The 21232-nt window shown below is 37.2% G+C and overlaps 1 protein-coding gene across 1 annotated transcript in view; it reads left to right on the top strand.

Annotated features, from left to right (window-relative positions):
• Positions 1-20587, top strand: part of LOC123872789 (protein kinase C, brain isozyme) — a 193850-nt gene extending 173263 nt beyond the window's left edge. Inside the window, exons 2-13 of the mRNA XM_045917315.1 lie at positions 3203-3234; positions 4367-4449; positions 9562-9673; positions 13299-13427; positions 14157-14353; positions 15793-16113; positions 16776-16949; positions 17727-17818; positions 18282-18648; positions 19101-19265; positions 19750-19910; positions 20270-20587. Of these exons, the coding sequence (XP_045773271.1) occupies positions 3203-3234; positions 4367-4449; positions 9562-9673; positions 13299-13427; positions 14157-14353; positions 15793-16113; positions 16776-16949; positions 17727-17818; positions 18282-18648; positions 19101-19265; positions 19750-19902 (1825 nt within the window). The 3' untranslated portion in view covers positions 19903-19910; positions 20270-20587. The remainder of the gene's footprint in view (positions 1-3202; positions 3235-4366; positions 4450-9561; positions 9674-13298; positions 13428-14156; positions 14354-15792; positions 16114-16775; positions 16950-17726; positions 17819-18281; positions 18649-19100; positions 19266-19749; positions 19911-20269) is intronic.
• The last annotated feature ends 645 nt before the right edge of the window (positions 20588-21232 follow it).

Raw genomic sequence — 21232 nt, 5'->3', positions numbered from 1 at the left:
ATAAACCACAAATTAAGTGCACACCCGCCCCGGCTTCAATCGGGTAGCTTATTACATTTTTGTAGGGATCTCTAATTTTTTTGTAATGAAATATAGCCTGTCACTCAGGAATATTTTAGCTTTTTGCTTGTGAAAGTATTTTCAAAATTGGTTCAGTAGATCCAGAGATTACAAACAAGCTTACAAATTCTAATATTAGTATAGATTTTAAGATTTTGACATCGTCTACCTTGCATCGAGATTTTAATTTAAAATGTTGCATTCCGAATGACAGCCCTAGACAGGGCTGAAATTGCATTACCGTTATTAATGCAATTTTCAAGATTACCTTCGCCCGTGCATTAGAAAATTACATACAAGGTTTTCCGTTGAAAGGCTCTTGACTTTAATAAGATAGTTAATCCCGCTGGGAGAAAATAATTTAGCTTTCAGTAACATTAGCTTAGTACTTAATAATGTCTGATTTAGTTTACATGTTACTGTAAAACACGAACTACGGTAAATCCTAGGGGTTCGCTTAAAACTCTAGGATTTAAGGAGTCTTTAATGGTAAAAGTCCTATCTGTTTTATGATAATTAATTTCGGACTTTTACTAGCATTTACAACGTAAATCCTAGGCATTATCTCAGAGATAATATTGAGATTTTGTGTAATGTTTTATGTTTAAGTTTCTTTTTATGATGGTGTATTCCATTCAATTATATTCACAGACATAAATAATAGTTCGTAGAATTTATGTGCAAAATGTAATTGAGTTTGTTTGGTTAGTATTCAAATGAGAGCTAAACTACGTTTATTTGGAACCCACTACGAATAAACCCCTTTTAGTATCTACTTACAATTACAATATGTTTCTGCTGGGAACACTGAAAAACTTCGTTCCTATTTTTACAAGTAGGTTCTTGTGAACGACCAAGTTAGGAATAACTTATTATGTACGAAACCAGACATTCACTGTAACCTAGATATGCGGGGTCGTACTAAGCAAATTTACCTTTTACTGAATCAATTTTGTCGAAAAGGGTAACGATACATTTGTGTGGGAGGTCTTCCCACGCTATAGACGGATAACGGTATGAAAGTGGGCCGGTATTCCCTTTCGATAATAAAATTGACATAATATCGTAAACTGGCAACATGTCCCATCTCTCAATTTTTGACGATTTCACTTTACATTTTACGAGTTGATGCCCGCGACTTCATCCGAAATAAGTTTAAGAAATTAGCACTAGTATCGACTATAACTCACAAATTAGTCGATACTAGAGCTAATTTCTTAAACTGGACCGTTTCAAGTAAAGATTTTTATATAAACCTGTGAGTATGATACTGCCATTGGCGCAATTAGAATGCCATAAGCCTACTTTGTCGTATTAGTTTACAAATTGCGAAAAATCAAATTAAATTTGAATTTCGTGAGCAGACCCGTCTCATGCCCCTTAATATTAGTATTGATCCTTATGAATTCTTATGGAGTTTTATATATTACTAACTTAAGCCCGCGACTTCGTCCGCATCATCCACGTGGACATAAATTTCAAACCCATATTTTACCTCAACTACTTACATCAACTATGTGCCCTATATTTCAACCATAAGGCACATAGTTGATGGTCATTGTAGTCCTAACGTGCTGGAATTTTTCAAGAGTTTTAATCCAATGGTTAGATTTTTTTGAAGTTCGCTAGTTTATACATTTTTATTCTCTCTACATGTTTTTTATTGCCAAGGATACATATCCTTGGCAATAAAAAACAGATTGTATTGTAAACATGGACCTAGAAATAGGTCCATGAATGTAGTATTGTTTAGAAAGACGCATCAAAAGCAACGTTATTATCCAAATAAAGGGAAATTCTAATTGCATTCACTCCGCAAATGAATGCACGAACAATAGCAGGATGAGGATTCCACAGTGTATTTTCACCATTCAAAATACGCATCCAAGCTTAAAATCTAATTGACTTTAGCTTTAGTTGTTTGCTCAGCTTTAATGCTCCAATTTGAAAGCATCGAGTGTTTATTTTTGCTCTATTTGAATTTTGATAGTGGTAAAACAGTGCTTGAATGTTAACAGGGCTCTCTCCGTCACTTACTCCATACAATCGTAGCCCCAATTTCATTTGAATATTAAGCAACCAAAGTCCATGAAATTTTGCAGACATATTCTAGAAACTAATATCTGTGCCTGTGGTGTTTTAGATTTTTCTAAAAATATGTAGTTTTAAAATTACAGAGGCTCAAAGATTTGTATGTGAATTTTTAAGACCGCGTAGCTTTGAAACCGAATATTTTAACGGAAATCTGGAAAACCACACGCATTGATATTAGTTTCTAGAATATGTCTGCAAAATTTCATGGACTTTGGTTGCTTGATATTCAAATGAAATTGGAACTACGTTTGTATGGAGCGAGTGACGGAGAGACCCCTCGTATGTTCCAATTTGAAAGCATCGAGTGTTTATGTTTGCTCTATTTGAATTTTGATAGCAGTAAAGCAGTGCTTGAATGTTATAACCACTAAAATGGGCATATGCAATGGCATGTGTTAAATTTTGCAAAACCGTCATTAATGTTAATGATTCATTCCCTTTCTTTGAGACATAAAAATAAATGAAATTAATCGATATTTTAATATGTTCAGTCAGACCTACGCAATTTTTTTTTAACTTAAGGTTGGCTTAATATTAATAATATTTAACTAATTAAGCTTAAATTAAGCTATTATTAACTTAATATTTACCCAATAAAACCTAAGAGCCCTGCCTGCAGCCGGGTCCATGATTATTTTTGGTCTAACCTAACCTAATCTTGCCTAAGATTTTGGCTGGACAAATATCCGGTCACGTCATTTAATTATTGAAAAAATTCATTTAACTCATTTTAAATTAAAAAACTCATTTTAAAACTCATTTTAATTTCTAGAGGATCAATATTTTCCCATGTTCCATTACGCTGGAAGATGTGTACCATACATAACATAGGGGTTTGAAATTCGTTTAGTCCACGCAGACGAAGTCACGGGTATTAATACAGTATTTAATATTTCTAGTTCAGTATTATTATTATTATTAAACGTTATAATATAACATTATTGTTATTTTATCTTAACATTATGGTTATTATTGTATTATTATACATATACGAGCTCAGTATTATTATATGAGAGTTATATTAAATTATTGTTCTATCTTGTTACAGGGGCTTCGGGAAACAGGGCTTCCAGTGTCAAGGTGAGCGGTTTCAATATTTCTATTTAATAAAATGATCGTCTGCGGAAAAAATCGTCACGCAATTTATATTGAACACACTAAATTACCTACTGATATAAGGCCAAATGTCACATCAATATATTATATGTATACGTATAAACTTATATATTACTTCACTTATAATTATTATCAATGCACATCACGCATTTATTATGTAACTCAGCATTAATTAACAGGGCTCTCTCCGTCACTTGCTTCCTCTCGCTTCATACAATCGTAGTTCCAATTTCATTTGAATATTAAGCAACCAAAGTCCATGAAATTTTACAGACATATTCTAGAAACTAATATCTGTGTCTGTGGTGTTTTAGATTTTTCTAAAAATATGTAGCTTCAAAATTACAGGAGCTCAAAGATTTGTATGTAAATTTTTAAGACCGCGTAACTTTGTAACCGAATATTTTAACAGAAATCTGGAAAACCACAGACATAGATATTAGTTTCTAGAATATGTCTGCAAAATTTTATGGACTTTGGTTGCTTAATATTCAAATGAAATTGGAACTACGATTGTATGAAGCGAGTAGAAGCGAGTGACGGAGAGAGCCCTCTTAACAATAAATAATCGTGAATATAACGTCCTGAACAGAAAGCAATTTTGACAAGTGTAAATTAAAAATTTACAACACACCCGACAAGTGAAGGTTACATTAACTAGAAAAATTAGCTGATAACTTTCGAACGGCTAAACCGAGTTTCTTGGATTATAGCTAAGAACTCTCGCCATCTTTCAAACAAAAAAAAACTAAATTAAAATCGGTTCATTAGTTTAGGAGCTACGATACCACAGACAGATAACAGATACACACGTCAAACTTATAACACCCGTCTTTTTGGATCGTGGGTTAAAAATGGTTAGCAAACTTAAAACTTACAGCGGACGTGGATTTTACGAATTTAGGAAGACCCTCTGTTTAATAATTCCTAAGAAATAATTTACTTGCGACATAAGCACCATCCCAATTGCTAAATGCCAGTAAAGTTAACCAATTGGCATAGACTTACATAATTGGTCGACAGAAGAGTACTCTAGTTCAGAAGAGAAGACGATAGAAGATTGGTAAGAGGAGTCATTCGAATATTTTTGTTCCAGTATGCAGCTTCGTGGTGCACAAAAGATGCCACGAATATGTCACCTTCACGTGCCCTGGCGCGGACAAGGGCGCGGATTCCGACGTTAGTATCTTTTTTTATTAAAAAAAATTAAAATACTTTTTTCAAGTAGGCTATATTATCATGGATTTTCTACCTCAAGACTCTACCATCGAAGAGGAGCTTTAATTGAGAAGAATCGCCAAGAAACCACCCTAGATTATTTTTAAGGATTTGGAGTAATGTCTCATTGATTCTACAGGTTGGCAATTGGTAGTCACCTTGGCCTGGCCATTCAAAGAGGGTAACTTTCTTACCTTGTTGAAGTGGTTCGGAACATATTTTTGATATGTTATTTTATTATTGGTTTTTGTGGTTTTTGTATTATAAACTCGGTATCAAATATTGAAATATGTGTGATAAGTATATTATAATATTATAGATAAGTATATGATTAGTATATCGAAATATGTATGATAATAAATGGAGGGGAAGAAAATCATGTCACATGAAGAATGTTAAATATGCATGTGGAAGGAAAATAGAAGAGAGACAGACCAAAGAAAAGGTGGCTTGAAGGTGAAACACGGATCTCCTCTCAGAATGAGAAGCTTTTAGGCTATAGTCCGCCACGTTCGTTGGCCAAGTGCAGATTGGCAGACTTCAAACACCTTCGAGAATATTATGGAGAACTCTCAATGCAGGTTTCCTCACGATGTTTTCCTTCACCGTTAAAGCAAGTTATCAAATATTAAATATAAAATTTCATAAAGAAGAAACTTTGTAAAAAAAAAAAATTCCTATTTATTATAATCTAGCTAAAATGAAACGGTCTTCTAATTAAGTAGGACTCTCTCAATTTAAAATAAAGTAGGATCCTTACTACGCCGAAACGAATGAATAAATCCTTAATGTTTTCTAAGAACGAGGAGAGGAAAATTAAACTCGTATTTTTCATCGTGTCTGCTAAATTTTTTTCTGAAAGAGTTTTTCAAATGTAGCGTTTAATGGAAAAATATACCTACATCCTACATACCTACTGCAATTTTTTTTAAAAGAATGTCAGCCATGTTAATCATGACTAATATTCCCCTTTCCCCTCCAACTAAGCGTAAAGCTTCTGCTAGGAGTAGGTACGACAATAGTGCAACGGGTGGGATTTGAACAGCCGACCTTTCGGAATTCAGTCCGCTCCTTAATCGTTGAGCTATTGAGGCTTAAGAATAGCTGAATTGGATCAAGCAGGGATGAACAAAAAGGAGGAGCAAGTGGATTTTTCTTTTATTCATCATGATCAACCCATATTCCGCCAGGCTAACTAAGTGTGGATTGGCAGACTTCACACACCTTTGAGAACATTATGGAGAACTCTCAGGCATGTAGATCCAGCCTGGGTTTTTCTGAAGTGGTTCGATGATATAAGAGAGTGGATCCCTAAAAAGAGAACCGTGAAAAGTATGAAGAAATGAAGGAAATTGGCAAGAACGAAAAGATTTTTCAGACTCATTGTTCATGATCATTCAATTTCATGATTCCTATAGGTCAACGGGAAGTACCCTATAGGTTTTCTTGACAGACATCATGACTAACAGACAGACAGACAATAAAGTGATCCTACAAAGATTCCGTTTTTGTTTTTGAGGTACTGAACCCAAAATAACTGTTAGGCAGAGAGCCTTAATAGCTCAATGGTTAAGGAGTGGACTGAATTCCGAACGGTTGCACTATTGTCACAAGTTTTACGCTTAGATGGAGGGGATAGGGTAATATTAGCCATGATTAAAATGGCCGATATTCTTTAAAAAAATTATACATACTTTACATAAGTTTAGTAATTACTTTATTAAAAACAAGCCATAAATGTTTTACACATTCCCCAATTTGCCCGATGGAGTCTCGCGTGCCGTCGTAGCGTGCACCAAGCAAGTACTTAGTCTACCGATGACGCACTCCACTTTAATTAGCCTTTGTTGTCCCAATTGATTCGTTTAATACCTAGTACTTAGCTACTAGGCGTACAAGAGATCACATGAAGGAGTACTAGTGCTTTTACCTAGCAATTTGGCCTGTGGAGTTAGCTTAGATCATTAAAGTCAGGATATGGACATACATATGTGTACACTAGATAAGGTGTAACATCCAAAATGATAGTTATTTTTTGTGCCGATCCAAAACGTTTCTAATACTACTATAATTAATACAGTACTTTGACACTTTGTGTCAAATGGTCAGGATCCGTCTGACTGTCCAGCGCGGAAATGGAACCTCCTGGCACCATTTAACGCGGACATGATTTGTGCAATAGATAAGGCTAGCTTTAAGTTTTATTGTAACACTAGCCGATGCCCGCGACTTCGCGGATTTAGGTTTTTCGAAATCCCGTGGGAACTCTTTGACTTTCCGGGATAAAAATGGCCTGGGTAGCCTATGTGCTGATCCAGGATATTGTCTATCTTCATTCCAAATTTCAGCCAAATCCGTCCAGTAGTTTTTGCGTGAAGGAGTAACAAACTTACACACACACACACATACAAACTTTCGCCTTTATAATATTAGTGTGATGATTTTATGAAGACGGTGCGGCGATGGGTTGAGTAGTGATCAATAATGATGACAGATCAAAATGATAGGTCAAACAAGCTTTCGGGATCCCTCCGACTTTACAGCATAAATTTCAACCATCCCTATTTATTGCAACGCCAGGAAAACAGGAAAACTTGTCAACTAAAGGAAACGCCTGTCGAAACCAAATTTTATCGGATCCATTAAAAACTTTCCATTGGCCAGCGTTTAAGTAAACATAATTTACAAAGTTTTCTTTGATACTTATCTTTTTCTGGCAGTTTTCGAAATTCTTATGATATACCTGCTTAGTTATTATTTTTACTTTTGAACTACAGATTAATATGTTGACACGAATATAAAAAAGGCAATTTATTGTTAGTTGACCCACTCCGACTTCGTTGACGGGAAAATTCTTAAAATATCTTCTTGGTGGGGGCTAATATACTACTATGTACCTAATACTATACTATGTAATAATACTTACAATCTTGCAATAAATGAATATGAATGAATAATAGAGAAACCCATGAAAAAAATGCAAGTGCAATCAAGATACAGCAGTTTAAACTATACACACTCACCTATACTAATGCAAGTAGGTACGCACTACGCTGGGCCTACGATTGCCGACCTATTTTTACCCGACTACGGCAAAGCCGAAAGGAAGGGTTATGATTTTAGCAGTCTATGTATGTATGTATGTATGTATGTAATATGTATGTATGTTTGTATCCAGATTCTATGTGTTCCACCGTAGCGCCTAAACTACTGGGCCGATTTTGATGAATGAGGTGTCAATCGATTCGTTGTAAAGGCCCGGGTGACATAGGCTATATTTTATACGAAAAAAATTGACCAGACGGATGTTACATCAAAAAAAGTGAGGGTCTTAAAAAATTTTTAATTGCTATTGTGTCGAGTGAGATGTCCAACGAAAGAGGAGAAAATTCTGAGTTCATAAATATAAATATAGTTATTATTAAAATATACCAAGCGACAGAAACCACTTTTTATTATAATTATTATTTCTCATACAGCACCACCTATTGGCCATTCACGAGACCTCGGTTAGTCGTCGCATCATAGACAACGGAAAAATTTCAAATAAAAAAAAGTTGAAAAAACTATAACCCGACTACGGAAAAATGAGACAACTTGAACCTGTCTTGGTACAAGTAAAATAAACTAAAAAGAAAGAAACAAGATAGGTGCTTAGTGCTATCATCGTCTTCATCGTCTTGAGTAAGATTCAATACAAATGCCGTGGTCGTGCGTTGTCGACAGCAAAAAGAAAATATTCTAATTTGGTAGATAAATAAAATCATTGGGAATGCCGTCAATCAAGGATAAGAAATACGCTGTCGACAACGCATGACCACGGCATTCGTATTGAATCTTACTCAAGACGATGAAGACGATGATAGCACTAAGCACCTATCTTGTTTCTTTCTTTTTAGTTTATTTTACTTGTACCAAGACAGGTTCAAGTTGTCTCATTTTTCCGTAGTCGGGTTATAGTTTTTTCAACTTTTTTTTTAAGCAGTTAGATTTTCGCCATTTTGACGCTGATAGCAGCAGTAAGCATCATGTGAGCGTATTCGGAACTAACTGTTAGTAATGAGACATCTTTCAACATAGTTTCAACCTGAAGACCATTTGAGAAAGAGTCAATTTGAATTCTCGGTACCCTCGGTGAGGCGCTTCGATTCGAATCAGCACAAAAATAACTGATGACACACCATTTCCAGCGTACATGTATATCTCCATTTCAGTGACTCTACATACACTATATCAGTCAGTTTGCAACTCGCAAGCAACTTGCCTGGTACATCGATGCTTAACTATATATCAAGCTTTATAAATTGAAAGCAAATATCTACAACACAAACCCACCATTTTGGAAGATGGTTTGAAACACTGCTGCGTCCTTAATTCTCTCGCTCAAAGGCCATGATTAATAACTTCCACCGTAAATATTTGCGCATAAATCAAAACTATTCAACAAAGTCATCATTTCAACTCGTCCATAATTTATGTCACGCTGCCAAAATTTTCACCATTTTATGATGATTTTATGTAGGTACAAAAAATTCGTCAAAAATATCCACCCAAATGTTTTTCTCACTTGAAAAATATCTTTTAAATCCAAAATTAAAAATCTTATTATGAGATACATACGGTCGTTGATCCGCGTTTAAGCAATGGCAAAATTAAATAAAGTTGTATACGTAATTAAAAGTAGATATTACGTTACTGACGTGTCTAAAGTACGTATAAACCTAGTAACTTAAATAACACAGTATAATGTAACGAGGCAAGTTGCCCAGAGCGCTTAGTCTGGCTATTCAACGAATCTTGTTGGATAGCCAGACTAATATCTACGCATTAGTCTGGCTATTCAACAAGATTCGTTGGAATTCAGTTCTGGCTATTCAACGAATCTTGTTGGATAGCCAGACTAATATCTACACATTAGTCTGGCTATTCAACAAGATTCGTTGAATAGCCAGACTACCGAGGTAACTGCCTGCCCTCCGGTCACTCGTGGACTCCGTGAGATGCTGACAGGCCCTTTAATTTAGATTTTTAGTTTGTTTTATATGGTAATTGTTTAATAACTTCCTAAAACAGGACACGCGTACTCGACACAACTTCAAAAACTACACATACTCCTCGCCGACCTTCTGCGACCACTGCGGTTCCCTTCTCTACGGCCTGATCCACCAAGGACTCAAGTGTCAAGGTACAACGCTGCAAGCTTCGGACTACGCTACTGATTCTAACGCTTGATGCTTATTTAACTCTTTCTCTCTTTGCAGCTTGGTTTTTGGTGATCGTTTTTGTAGGTTTGAGGCTAATACATATTTGTCAGCTTATTTTAATGTTTTTCTCTTTGCAGCCTGGTTTTTGAAGATCGTTTTTGTAGGTGTAATAATACATATTTGTCTGCTAATTTTAATTATTTTCTCTTTGCAGCTTGGTTATTGTGATCGTTTTTTGTAGGTTTACTAATACTTATTTGTGTGCTTATTTTAAAATTTTTCTCTTTGCAGCTTGGTTTTTGATGATCGTTTTCTTTAGGTTTTATGCTAATACTTACATATTTGTTTGCTTACTGTAATTCACTTTGCAGCTTGGTTTTAGCGATCTTTTCCTGTGGTTTTATGCTAATATGTACCCATTCTCAATATTAGTATCAGACGGCCGAATACTGAATGTTGAGCATTATAAACTTACTATGTTTGTTTTGCGTGAAATAAACGTAAGATGTCTCTTGATATTTCAAATATTTTTCAGTATTCGGGAGTTAGTGGTTTTCGTTTTAGGGCCCCCTAACCTAACTCTAACGCTGCTTATTTAACTCTTTGTTAACTCTTTTTACAGCTGAGTTTTTGGTCATAGTTTTGCATCACTTTTATTCTTAGATCATCGATCATCGATTTTCAGTTCCTTTAAAAAATTTAAAACATGACTGACCTAGATTAAAAAAAAAGTTTTTTACGTTTGAAAATCACACAGCCGCGATATAGACTTTTTTGCAAAAAAAAAAATCTAGTGTTACTCGGGACGATGCAAGGATATCCCATACATCCAAATCTCTCCAGGCATTTAGAAATTATGGTGGAATTAAATAACTCACATACTCACTGAAAACATATTACACTCATTTTTTGGGCAGTCAAATAAAAAGTCTACCAAGCTGTAAAAAGGGTCTAAAACGTTGCTAAAACTTTTCAATCTTTTCATTGCTTGTTTTTTGTTCCATTGTTCAATTATTTTACGGTTGGTTTATCCCAAAGGCCGCGTACGCTCCACACAAGTGGAATAAATGGACGTTTATCACCCCGACGTTCTGCGACCATTGCGGGGCAATGCTCCATCTCTCCCAACAGGGATATAAGTGCGAAGGTACTTAATACATGCATTGGTCTGAGAGGAACTTAGCTCCTCGATAACCCCTTATTAATGAACTGGATTGCTCTCACGGCGATTGCCAATTCAATGTATAATGTCGTAGGTAGATGTCTGCATATTGCAACTGGATGGGTCTGAGAGTAACTTAACTCCTCGACAACCCTTAGATATCCTTGAATAACCCTTTAGAGGAAACCGGATTGCTGCCAGGGGGATTGCCAAGTCAAAGCATAACGTCGCAGGTGCATGCTCGTGACACCAATGAATACGTGCCACATTTTTTCCGATAGCGATATAAGTGCAGAGGAACACAATGAAATTGAATTTGTCTGAGAGGCATTTAGCTTCTCCAGTAAACCCTTACTGACCAGCTGGATTGCTGCCACAGTGATTGCCAAGTCAATGTATAAAGTCGTAATTGTCTGCATATTGCAACTGGATGGGTCTGAGAGCAACTTAGCACCTAGATAATCCCTTATTTACGAACTGGATTGCTACCTCAGTGATTGCCAAGTCAACGTATAATGTCGTAGATAGATGTCTGCATATTGCAACTGAAATTGTCTGGGAGGAATTAGCTCCTCGAATAAACCCTTAGGAGAAACTGAATTGCTGCCACGGAGATTGCCAATTCATAGATAGATGAATATCTGATTTTACTGCTCGCACTCAAGAAACGTCAATACAAGGAAATTGCAACGGTGTATACACTTTTCGACAAATGTACCATGTATGTATATATGTCTACTGCTAGATGTACATTGGCTCCTATCTCCTGAGCATATAGCCTTTTAGCAGCCATAAAATAATTATAATTCATTTAATTTCATAGCATCTAAAGAAATTCAACCTTTTCTACGAAAGTTGTAAAATGCTCAAAAAATGCTTCGGTTTGGACATCCGAGCCTCCGCCGAACAGACGCCTAAGCTCATTATTTCAGCCGAAGCTGTAGACCCACGGACATACAGACAGACAGACAGACGGTGGAGGCTCAGTAATAGGGTCCAGTTTGGCAGCCTTTGGTTACAGAATCCTAAATCGTTGTTAGTAGTTAACGGGCGTTCAACCGTGGATATAATGCTTAGTCCATTTATCGACACGTGTATAAAAAAATTGAAAATATGAGTGAATTGGTGCCAATTCGTATTGGAAAAAGCCAATTCAGGAATTGATTTAGAAAGCGCTCGGTTGCCACCTGCAGGTAAATGAATTAATGGATATTATATCGTGCCGTATCACGATTTTATCCTGTTTCAATATTGAATTTACCGTTTCGCTGAATTAGGATCGATGTTACCGCTTTACTGAATAGATGTAATTAGTTTTCGTTTTGCTAGCTCTGTGTTTCTTAAGCTTCATTTACGCCAAAGCAACATTATGGCATGCCACAGGAATTCAGTCTATAATCATTTAAAATATCAATATTTTTAAATTATTGGTAGACTGTTTGCCGTAATATTGTAATGGTAAATGGTAAAGGCTGGAGGTTTTCTCGACATAACATTGACTGCTACATGCTACTTACACAACATTACTTCTGCTGCCTTTTGTAGCATGCTGCATTGTCACATGTTCTTGTCTGGCGTAAAAAATGCCTTTACTTATCATAGATGCATGGATGGTTACAGATAATTTTTTGGTGCGTATAAACGAAACAACCCGGGTCGCATGTTTCAATGGTATTCGGCTTCTGCGTTTGTATTGAATACGTTGCCTGTATTTGCTACGTTCGTATACACATCGATCATATATATATCGAGGAACCCAGACCATTGTATTGTCAAATAGCCGCTTAAAATTTTAAAAATATGTGCTCGCACTCATATACGTTTGCCTACACATAAATATTTACCTACTGTTTTTACTGAAAAGCATGGATTGGTTTTATTTGAATCTGTTTGCTAATTACAAAGTTTTTATTTCTGAAACATCTTAAAAAACCTGCAAAAGTTTTAATTAGCGTCTGAGTCGTTGGAAGAAGTTTCCCGGCATGCTCTTTTATTTTTTGTAGTGTAACTTTTATAGTTCGGTAGCTTTAACTTTCTTTCTTTATGCATTTAAAAAAAGACGTAACTTGTATTGTTTATTTTTATAGCAATAAGCATTGTAACTGATTAGACATTAATAAAACTATATCTACTTAATGTATAATTTTGCCCATAGTTGATTAACAAAATTCCATATCATTATATCCTTCAATACCATAAAATATATGTTGTTCACTAATTTGTTATACCTGATTTTAATTTGAGGTCTAGGTGAGTATAATCTTAATTTATTAGATATCGCCATTCTATGACTTAAATTAGCCAAAAGTTCAATATAAACAGAAAATTGCGATTATTTCATTGTTGAAGCTTCACTGACTTTTATGAAAATTATACATAATTAAAAATACCCAGAATTATATATTTACAACTATTCTTTAATTCTACACTTACAACGGTTTCAGCATGCGACATGAACGTGCACAAGCGATGCGAGGAGTCCGTGCCAAATCTCTGCGGTTGCGACCACACCGAGCGCCGCGGACGCATCCAGCTCTCCGTGTCCTGCCAAGGGAACAAGCTCACCGTTATAGGTAGGTGAATGATACTTCTATGACAACAGATTCAAATTCAAAATATTTTTATTCAATTAAACTTTTCCAAGTGCTTTTGAATCGTCAAAATAATCTACCACTGTTTCGGCATGCCGTTCCTACCGAGAAGAACCAGCAAGAAACTCAGGGGTTGCTCTTTTCAAGTATTCAATTTACAATAATATGCCATACTGTATACAAGCAATTGCAGCGCCGTGTATTGCTGGAGCGAGTCAAATCCAAGCTTTTTTGTCATTCACATAATCTTCGATTGTATAATAAGCTTTTTTCAGGAGCATACTTTTAATAGATTTTTTAAACTTGTGTAAAGGCAAGTCCAGTCAAGGCAAGGCAACAATCCATTATAGCATACAACCTGAAGCGCAGCGAAGCGCGACTAATCCAACCTCGTTTACGACGTTTTATCTCAATTATCCATCAGCCTGTATGGGTCCACTACCGGGCATGCCTATTCAAGAGCGCACCACCAAACACGGTCCTCCGCCTTTCTTATCCACCCACTTTCATAACCTTCTTCAGGATATCGGTCCAGCGAGCTGGAGGTCGTCCTACGTCTTAGGCGAATGGATGCCGACGCTTAAAAAAAACTAATGAACTTCTTAAGCCAACAGATACCGACAAGATAATGGGTACATGCATAAAATTTATGCCAGTAAAGTTATCGGGTATGTTGTGTGTATAAGTTATGTTTGATGTTTTCAATTCCAGTGAAGCAAGGCCGCAACCTGATCCCCATGGACCCGAACGGCCTCTCCGACCCCTACGTAAAGCTCAAGCTGATCCCGGACTCGGACAACGTGAAGAAAAAAACCAAGACCATTCGCAACAACCTCAACCCCGAGTGGAACGAGACTGTCACCTTCGATCTCAAACCTGAGGATAAAGACCGAAGACTTCTTGTTGAGGTTAGTTTCGTTTTAAATTTTCAAATTGGAGAGTAAAATTGGTCAAATATTATTAGTATAGGTTGTTACGGCTATACTCACGTAAGCCCAACTATTTTGGAACCCATCCAGACTATGAAAAAGAACCCCGGATGGGTTTGAATCGAAACTAGTCGGGCTTACGTCAACTTAATGGGTAAGTATACCCGTAACAATCTCTACTCAATGAAAATCACTCACGATAGCTTAACGTTAAAACATCAAAAATATTGTCAAAGAAACCTTACTGTTAAAGAAAAAGAGTTTAGGTTAGGTTAGGTTACAACGCCACAAACGCAAAATGCCAAAATTTTATTTTTTTCACAATGTTAATATAGGTACCTTTGTGTAGAGGTACTCGTAAGACTCGTAAGTCGTAAGACATAGCGTTCTACCATAAAAAAGGAACCTCATAATTTCATCCAGTTCGTGTGTCTATGTGGTCACAGTATTTTTACGCTAAAAATGTACAAGGGCCGAACTAATGCTAAGACTTAGCACTCTTATCCCTATTCATTATTTTGTTCTTGAAATTAACTCCCTCATTTCCCAACAGAAGCTCCAATTTTCCAAATGGATGAACTAATTTTGTTTGCAAGTTGGTTTACCCTACAAACTATTTAGCTTTGCTTCGTCGCGTCGTTAGTTTGAGAATTAAGTCATACTCTCAGAGGAGTTCTATATTGTGTTTAGTTTCATAGCAAACCGTTTATCTGAAATTGAAATGTTTGATGCCACACTTAGATTATTATTTAGAAACGTCTTTTGATACCCTTTCATGTTCACAGGACGTCTAAAAAAATGTTAGTCTAGTAAAAATCTGCTATGTAAAGGCTGTTTTACGGCGCAGCAACAAATTGCGACAATGTGCCGTGCTACAAATCAAAATATTTGCACTTATACAATATCTTCTCTTACTACGCACTAGACAGGTTAAATATTTTTGCAACACCTTTTAGCTTATAACTTGATGGACAGTGTCATACTAAAAAAAGCTTCATATGACCCGTCTAGTACGTAGTAGATACATAGAGGTCGTTGAAATTGTAAAATTTTGAATTTAGAATATCACAGACGTCAGTCTACCGACGATACTAATTAATAATTATATTCAAACATCCGGCTTTGAGGCATTCTTTAGGCCTCATTCACACGAGAGCTTATCAAATACTTTGTTCAAATAGAACAAATGCATTCCCAAGTATCTGTTCACACGTCAACGCTTTTTTAACGCGCACTTTGTATGTTCAGCGTAACGCTGGGTTTTAACGCAACGCTTTTTTAACGCTCGTGCGAATTAGGGCTTAATGTCGCACTGTATTGCTCTGGCGTAAATCAGCCTTTATGACGCCAAAAAAGCCATAACTGATAGTTTAGTTTAAGTAACAATACGTATAATAATTTATGTTCCTTTTTTATAGGTCTGGGATTGGGATCGTACGTCCCGCAATGATTTCATGGGATCTCTTTCGTTCGGAATCTCGGAGGTTATGAAAGCCCCTGCGGAAGGATGGTTCAAGCTCCTCACTCAGGAGGAAGGGGACTATTACAACGTTCCAGTGCCCGAGGAAGGTGCGGACTTGGCTCAGCTGAAGAACCAGATGAAGGCGACGAGCCTGGGGGCTCGCAGACCACCGCCACCGCCGGATAGGGAGGTGCCTCATAACATGGCAGCGGCTGACGTCATTAGGGCGTCCGATTTCAACTTTGTCATGGTGTTGGGCAAAGGATCTTTTGGAAAGGTAATTCCTAAATAATAATCTACGGCCAAAGACGTCTCTTGTAGAAACTGGAGGCGTAAGGCCTCCTGAATCTTGCGGCTCCCTGCAATTCATTTGATGATGATGACTTTGTCATAGTTACCAACACTGCAACGACAAAGCTCATTTATTCAAAATTCGAAATTTTCCCCCGGTTTTTGATTTGTCAACAGTGATTGCCTACAGCATTTTAGAGAATTTGGGCAACCTTTAGAACTAACCAATGTAAATCATCATCATCATCATCATTAACCTATTGATTTATTGAAGAATGACTATGACTGAGCACGAGTCTCCTCTGAGAGTGAAAGGGGTTAGGCCATAGTCTACCACGCTAGCCAAGTGCGGATTCACACACCTTTGAGAACATTATGGAAAACTCTCAGGTATGCAAGTTTCCTCACGATGTTTTCCTTCACCGTTATAGCAATTGATACTTAATTGCTTAAAACGTTCATAACTCCAAAAAGTTTGGGGTGTGTCTGCCGGGATCGAACCCCTGCCTCCCCGACTAGAACCACTAGGCTATCATCGCTTACACCACAAAGCATATAGGTTCTCAATTCGTTGCATTTTTTTTATATTTATATATATTTATATTTATTTTTCATGTACCAAAATTACAAATTTTACAAATTTTACAGGTGATGCTAGCAGAACGTCGTGGCACAGACGAGTTATACGCCATCAAGATCCTGAAGAAAGACATCATCATCCAAGATGACGACGTGGAATGCACCATGGTCGAGAAGCGAGTGCTGGCACTCAGTAGCAAGCCGCCCTTCCTGGTGCAGCTACACTCCTGCTTCCAGACGATGGTGAGGATATTTTTTAGGGTTCCGTACCTTGAAAGTAAAAACGGAACCCTTATAAGATCACTTTCTTATCTGTCTGTCTGTTGTGTCTGTCAAGGAAACCTATAGGGTACTTCCCGTTGACCTAAAATTATGAAAAGCAGGTAGGTAGATCTTATAGTGGTTACTGATCTTGTACTTACGAAGTGGGTGATTTATGTAAAAAAAAGTATATTTTATTTTATACGAGTTAAGTAGCAAGTGTGCACCACGTTGTCCGCGCACCTAAACTTGGCGTGGACATGCACTATACTCTATCCACGGAAAGAAGTTAATAAAGGGCGTTAATATAACTACTACTACGAAAAACATAGGCTATGCCTACTAAGGGGATAAATACATTGACTTATAATATGGGATAATAGTACAGAGAGCATTGGCTCGTTTGTGATTGGTTGGTCACTCAAAATGGTCTCAAACGCCGCCAAGTTTAGGTGCGCGGACATGTACTATACAATCCACGGAAAGAAGTTAATATAGGGCGTTAATATAACTACTGCTACGAAAAACATAGACTATGCCTACTAAGAGGATAAAACATTGACTTATAATATGGGATAATAGTACGGAGAACATAGGCTCGTTTGTGATTGGTTGGTCACTCAAAATGGTTAACGCCCACTGACTTCTTGTCTTTGTCATTTGTATAGGATTATGTAATAGAGAGAGCCTTTTGTTAACTTCTCTCCGTAGATAGAGTTTATAGCTGACACCCTAACCACTTATATTTTCTAATTCCAGGATCGGCTGTACTTCGTAATGGAATACGTGAATGGCGGAGATCTGATGTTCCAAATACAGCAATGTGGCAAATTCAAGGAACCGGTCGCAGTGTACGTATATACTTGATTTGATAGAATAGGTTCTAAATTAGGTAGTTTTTTCTCCTCTCGTCTGGCTTTACAAAGATTAGCCAATGTAAAGTTAACTCTTGATTTTCCGGGATAAAAAGAAGTCTTTGTCCGTCCCCGGGATATAAGCTAACCCTGTACCAAATTTCGTCAAAATCGGTTCTACTGTTGGGCCGTGAAATAGACAGACAGATAAACACACTTTCGCATTTATAATATTAGTATAGATATGGATGGATTACAAAAAAATCTATGGCGCCATCCACCCTGCCCAGAAGGTGCCTATTCAATCTTCTTTTGAAGGTACCAATATTATAGCTAGCGGGTAAAACAGAAGCCGGAAAGGCATTCCAATTTCCATGTTCTAATAGTGCGTATTAGAAACGAGGAAGCAAATCGCTTCATACGAGTCCGTGAGATTTTGACTATGTATTTGTTATTTCAGTTTCTACGCCTCCGAGATAGCAATCGGCTTATTTTTCCTACATTCCCGCGGCATCATCTACCGAGACTTGAAGCTTGACAACGTCCTGTTGGACCAAGATGGGCACATCAAGATCGCTGACTTCGGAATGTGCAAGGAGGGGATAACAGGCGATAAAACTACCAAGACGTTTTGTGGTACACCAGACTATATAGCGCCGGAGATCATCTTGTACCAGCCGTATGGCAAGTCGGTGGATTGGTGGGCGTATGGTGTGCTACTGTACGAGATGCTGGTGGGACAGCCTCCTTTTGATGGTGAAGATGAGGAGGAACTGTTTGCTGCGATCACGGACAATAGTGTTTCGTATCCGAAGACTCTTAGCAAGGTATGCTTTTTCTTATTTTTTTCTGGTCTGTTCCCAGTAACGACCTCAAATAGTAACCCTCGCACAAAACTGATCATTGCGAACAAAAAATTTTGCCTGCAACTCAGTGTCATTTTGACAGTTTGATACGCACCCATTGTCCTTTACTAATACAAGTACGCTGGGCATGGGATTGCCGACCTGTTTTCAAAGCAACTTTATTTTCGCTATTTTGGCGCTGATTCTTGCGAGCGTACTTGGAACTAAATGTTAATGATAAGACATGTTGACCTAATATGTCTCATCACTACACGAAGACCATTTGACATACTGTCAATATTAATTCCCGGTACGCTTGCTGGGGCGCTTCGAATCGGCTCAAAAAATGACTGTCATTTTAACAGTTTGATACGTATAGATATTCCTTTTAAATATGGATTTTTTATATAAGGGTAATAAATGTTTTATGTCAGGAAGCCAAAGATGCGTGCAAGTCGTTCCTGATGAAGAACCCTCAGAAGCGCCTCGGCTGTGGCATCCGCGGGGAAGAGGACGTGCGCACCCATCCATTCTTCCGTCGCATCGACTGGGCGCGGGTCGAAGCGAGGGATATTCAGCCACCCTTCAAACCAAAAATTGTATGTTCAGATTTCTATCACAATTTCTTGAAGTAAAGCTTTTAAGGGTGCACTGGAAACTTGGAATTGAGATAGTTTATACCATGGATTAACCTAGGCTAGGAAAATCAGAGAGTTCCCACAGGATTTTTAAATAACCTATATCCACGCGAATGAAGTCGCGGTCATCAGCTCGTCTGTTGTAAGTAAGCAGCTTCGTTTCTGTTGGCAGTTCGACAATACCTAACAGCTTTGTTTATACCCATATGCACTTATATTGAACTTTGTATTCTTGTAATACAACGTTAAATATAAAAAAAGGGAAGCATTTGAGTATCGCAGTAGAAAAACTTGAGCTTCTATAGCTTCTAGAGAGGCTAGACTTTCAAGCGATAGTATACCAAACTAATTTTAGAGACCTTGTGACCTTTGGGTAATTCTCTATGCCATCAAACCCCAAGAACGACCACAATGCCATTTTAATTTCCAAAACTTTCCCTTCTAGAAACATCGTAAAGACGTCTCCAACTTTGATAAGCAGTTCACGCAGGAGAAGACAGAACTGACTCCCACAGACAAACTGTTCATGATGAACCTCGACCAGACCGAGTTCATGGGCTTCTCCTTCCTCAACCCGGAGTACGTGCAACACGTGTGAACTGACAGGTATGTTTGTAGTGTCCTTCTTGTTAACAATCGCAACAATTATTTAGCATTTCACTAAATTCTCAAACAATTCGCTCTCACGGAATACCCCTACAGACTGTTCATAATGAACCTCACCCAGATTTAGTTCATAGGTTTCTTGCTCAACCCGGAGTACGTGCAACACGTGTGAACTGACAAGTATGTTCGTAGTGTCCTTCTTGTAAGCAATTGCAACAATTATTTAGCATTTCACTGAATTCTCAAACAATCCGCTCAGACAGAATGCCCCTACAGACAAACTGTTAATGATGAACCTTGACCAGACTGAGTTTATGGGCTTCTTCCTCGGTGGATAAATATATGTGTATTCATTCCAGATGAACCTCTCTGCATTTGAAGCTAACTCACCGCTGTCGTAATGGTGGCCTCTGAAACTCATCTATCGACTGTCTCTGTCACTCTTACGGCATCGTCGTACCGCTGTCTCGCTCATCGTTTTTACATCGTTTCCAACATTTCAAACTCTTGACTTGTTTCTCGAAGAGTGGAGGAGTTTGATTATTCCATAGGGCATGTACTGAGGAAGTATTTTCTACGTGCAATTGACGCGCGATTTCTGTGCGGTTGAAACCGCCGATTGCAGCGTTTTTATCGATCAAAACGCGATACAGACGCGCGCAAAAATCGCATATATCGATACTTAATGACAAAACCATAGGACGGAGGGTATATTTTGTATTTATGAAACTGTGCGCTTTTAAAAATAAAGTGATATGTCTTCAAATTTTTTTTCTTGGCTGCGTTAAAGTGCGTCACTTGAGCGTAAAAAAGTCGTCCTGTACATAGGCCCATAGGATTTGAATGAATTGTTTGCTCATATTATCTATGTATTTGAATGTAGTTGTTAATTTAACCAGAGTATTATACAAAGTATTGTATCATCCAATACGACATGACTTTCTTGTGTAGTCCTATCATTTCGAGAATGCAATAAAAAGTGTTTATATCTCAACGAATTTCCAAAGCAATATTAAATGGATGTAATCTTGTTGTAATTAAACGTATTTATTGTTAATCTCTTTATTATTGGTTGATCTGTATCGTTTTAAGTGGCAACTTGTATTTTTTATAATCTGAACTATCTTTGACACATTTCACAGATAAAAAAATTCCATCAAAAAAACATATTCGAATTTCGTAAGACTTTTATAACCGTTTTTTTTTTGTAGTCAATCTTTAATATTGTAAACTATAGTGATCTTGGGGCCACTTGATAAAATAGTGAATGTCGTAGGATGCAATACATTCACACATCTAAATACATGATCTTGTAAAACAGT

This window comes from Maniola jurtina, chromosome 15 (genome assembly GCF_905333055.1).
Source record: "Maniola jurtina chromosome 15, ilManJurt1.1, whole genome shotgun sequence".
Lineage (NCBI taxonomy): Eukaryota > Metazoa > Arthropoda > Insecta > Lepidoptera > Nymphalidae > Maniola > Maniola jurtina.
This window is presented reverse-complemented; position numbering and strand designations above follow the sequence as displayed.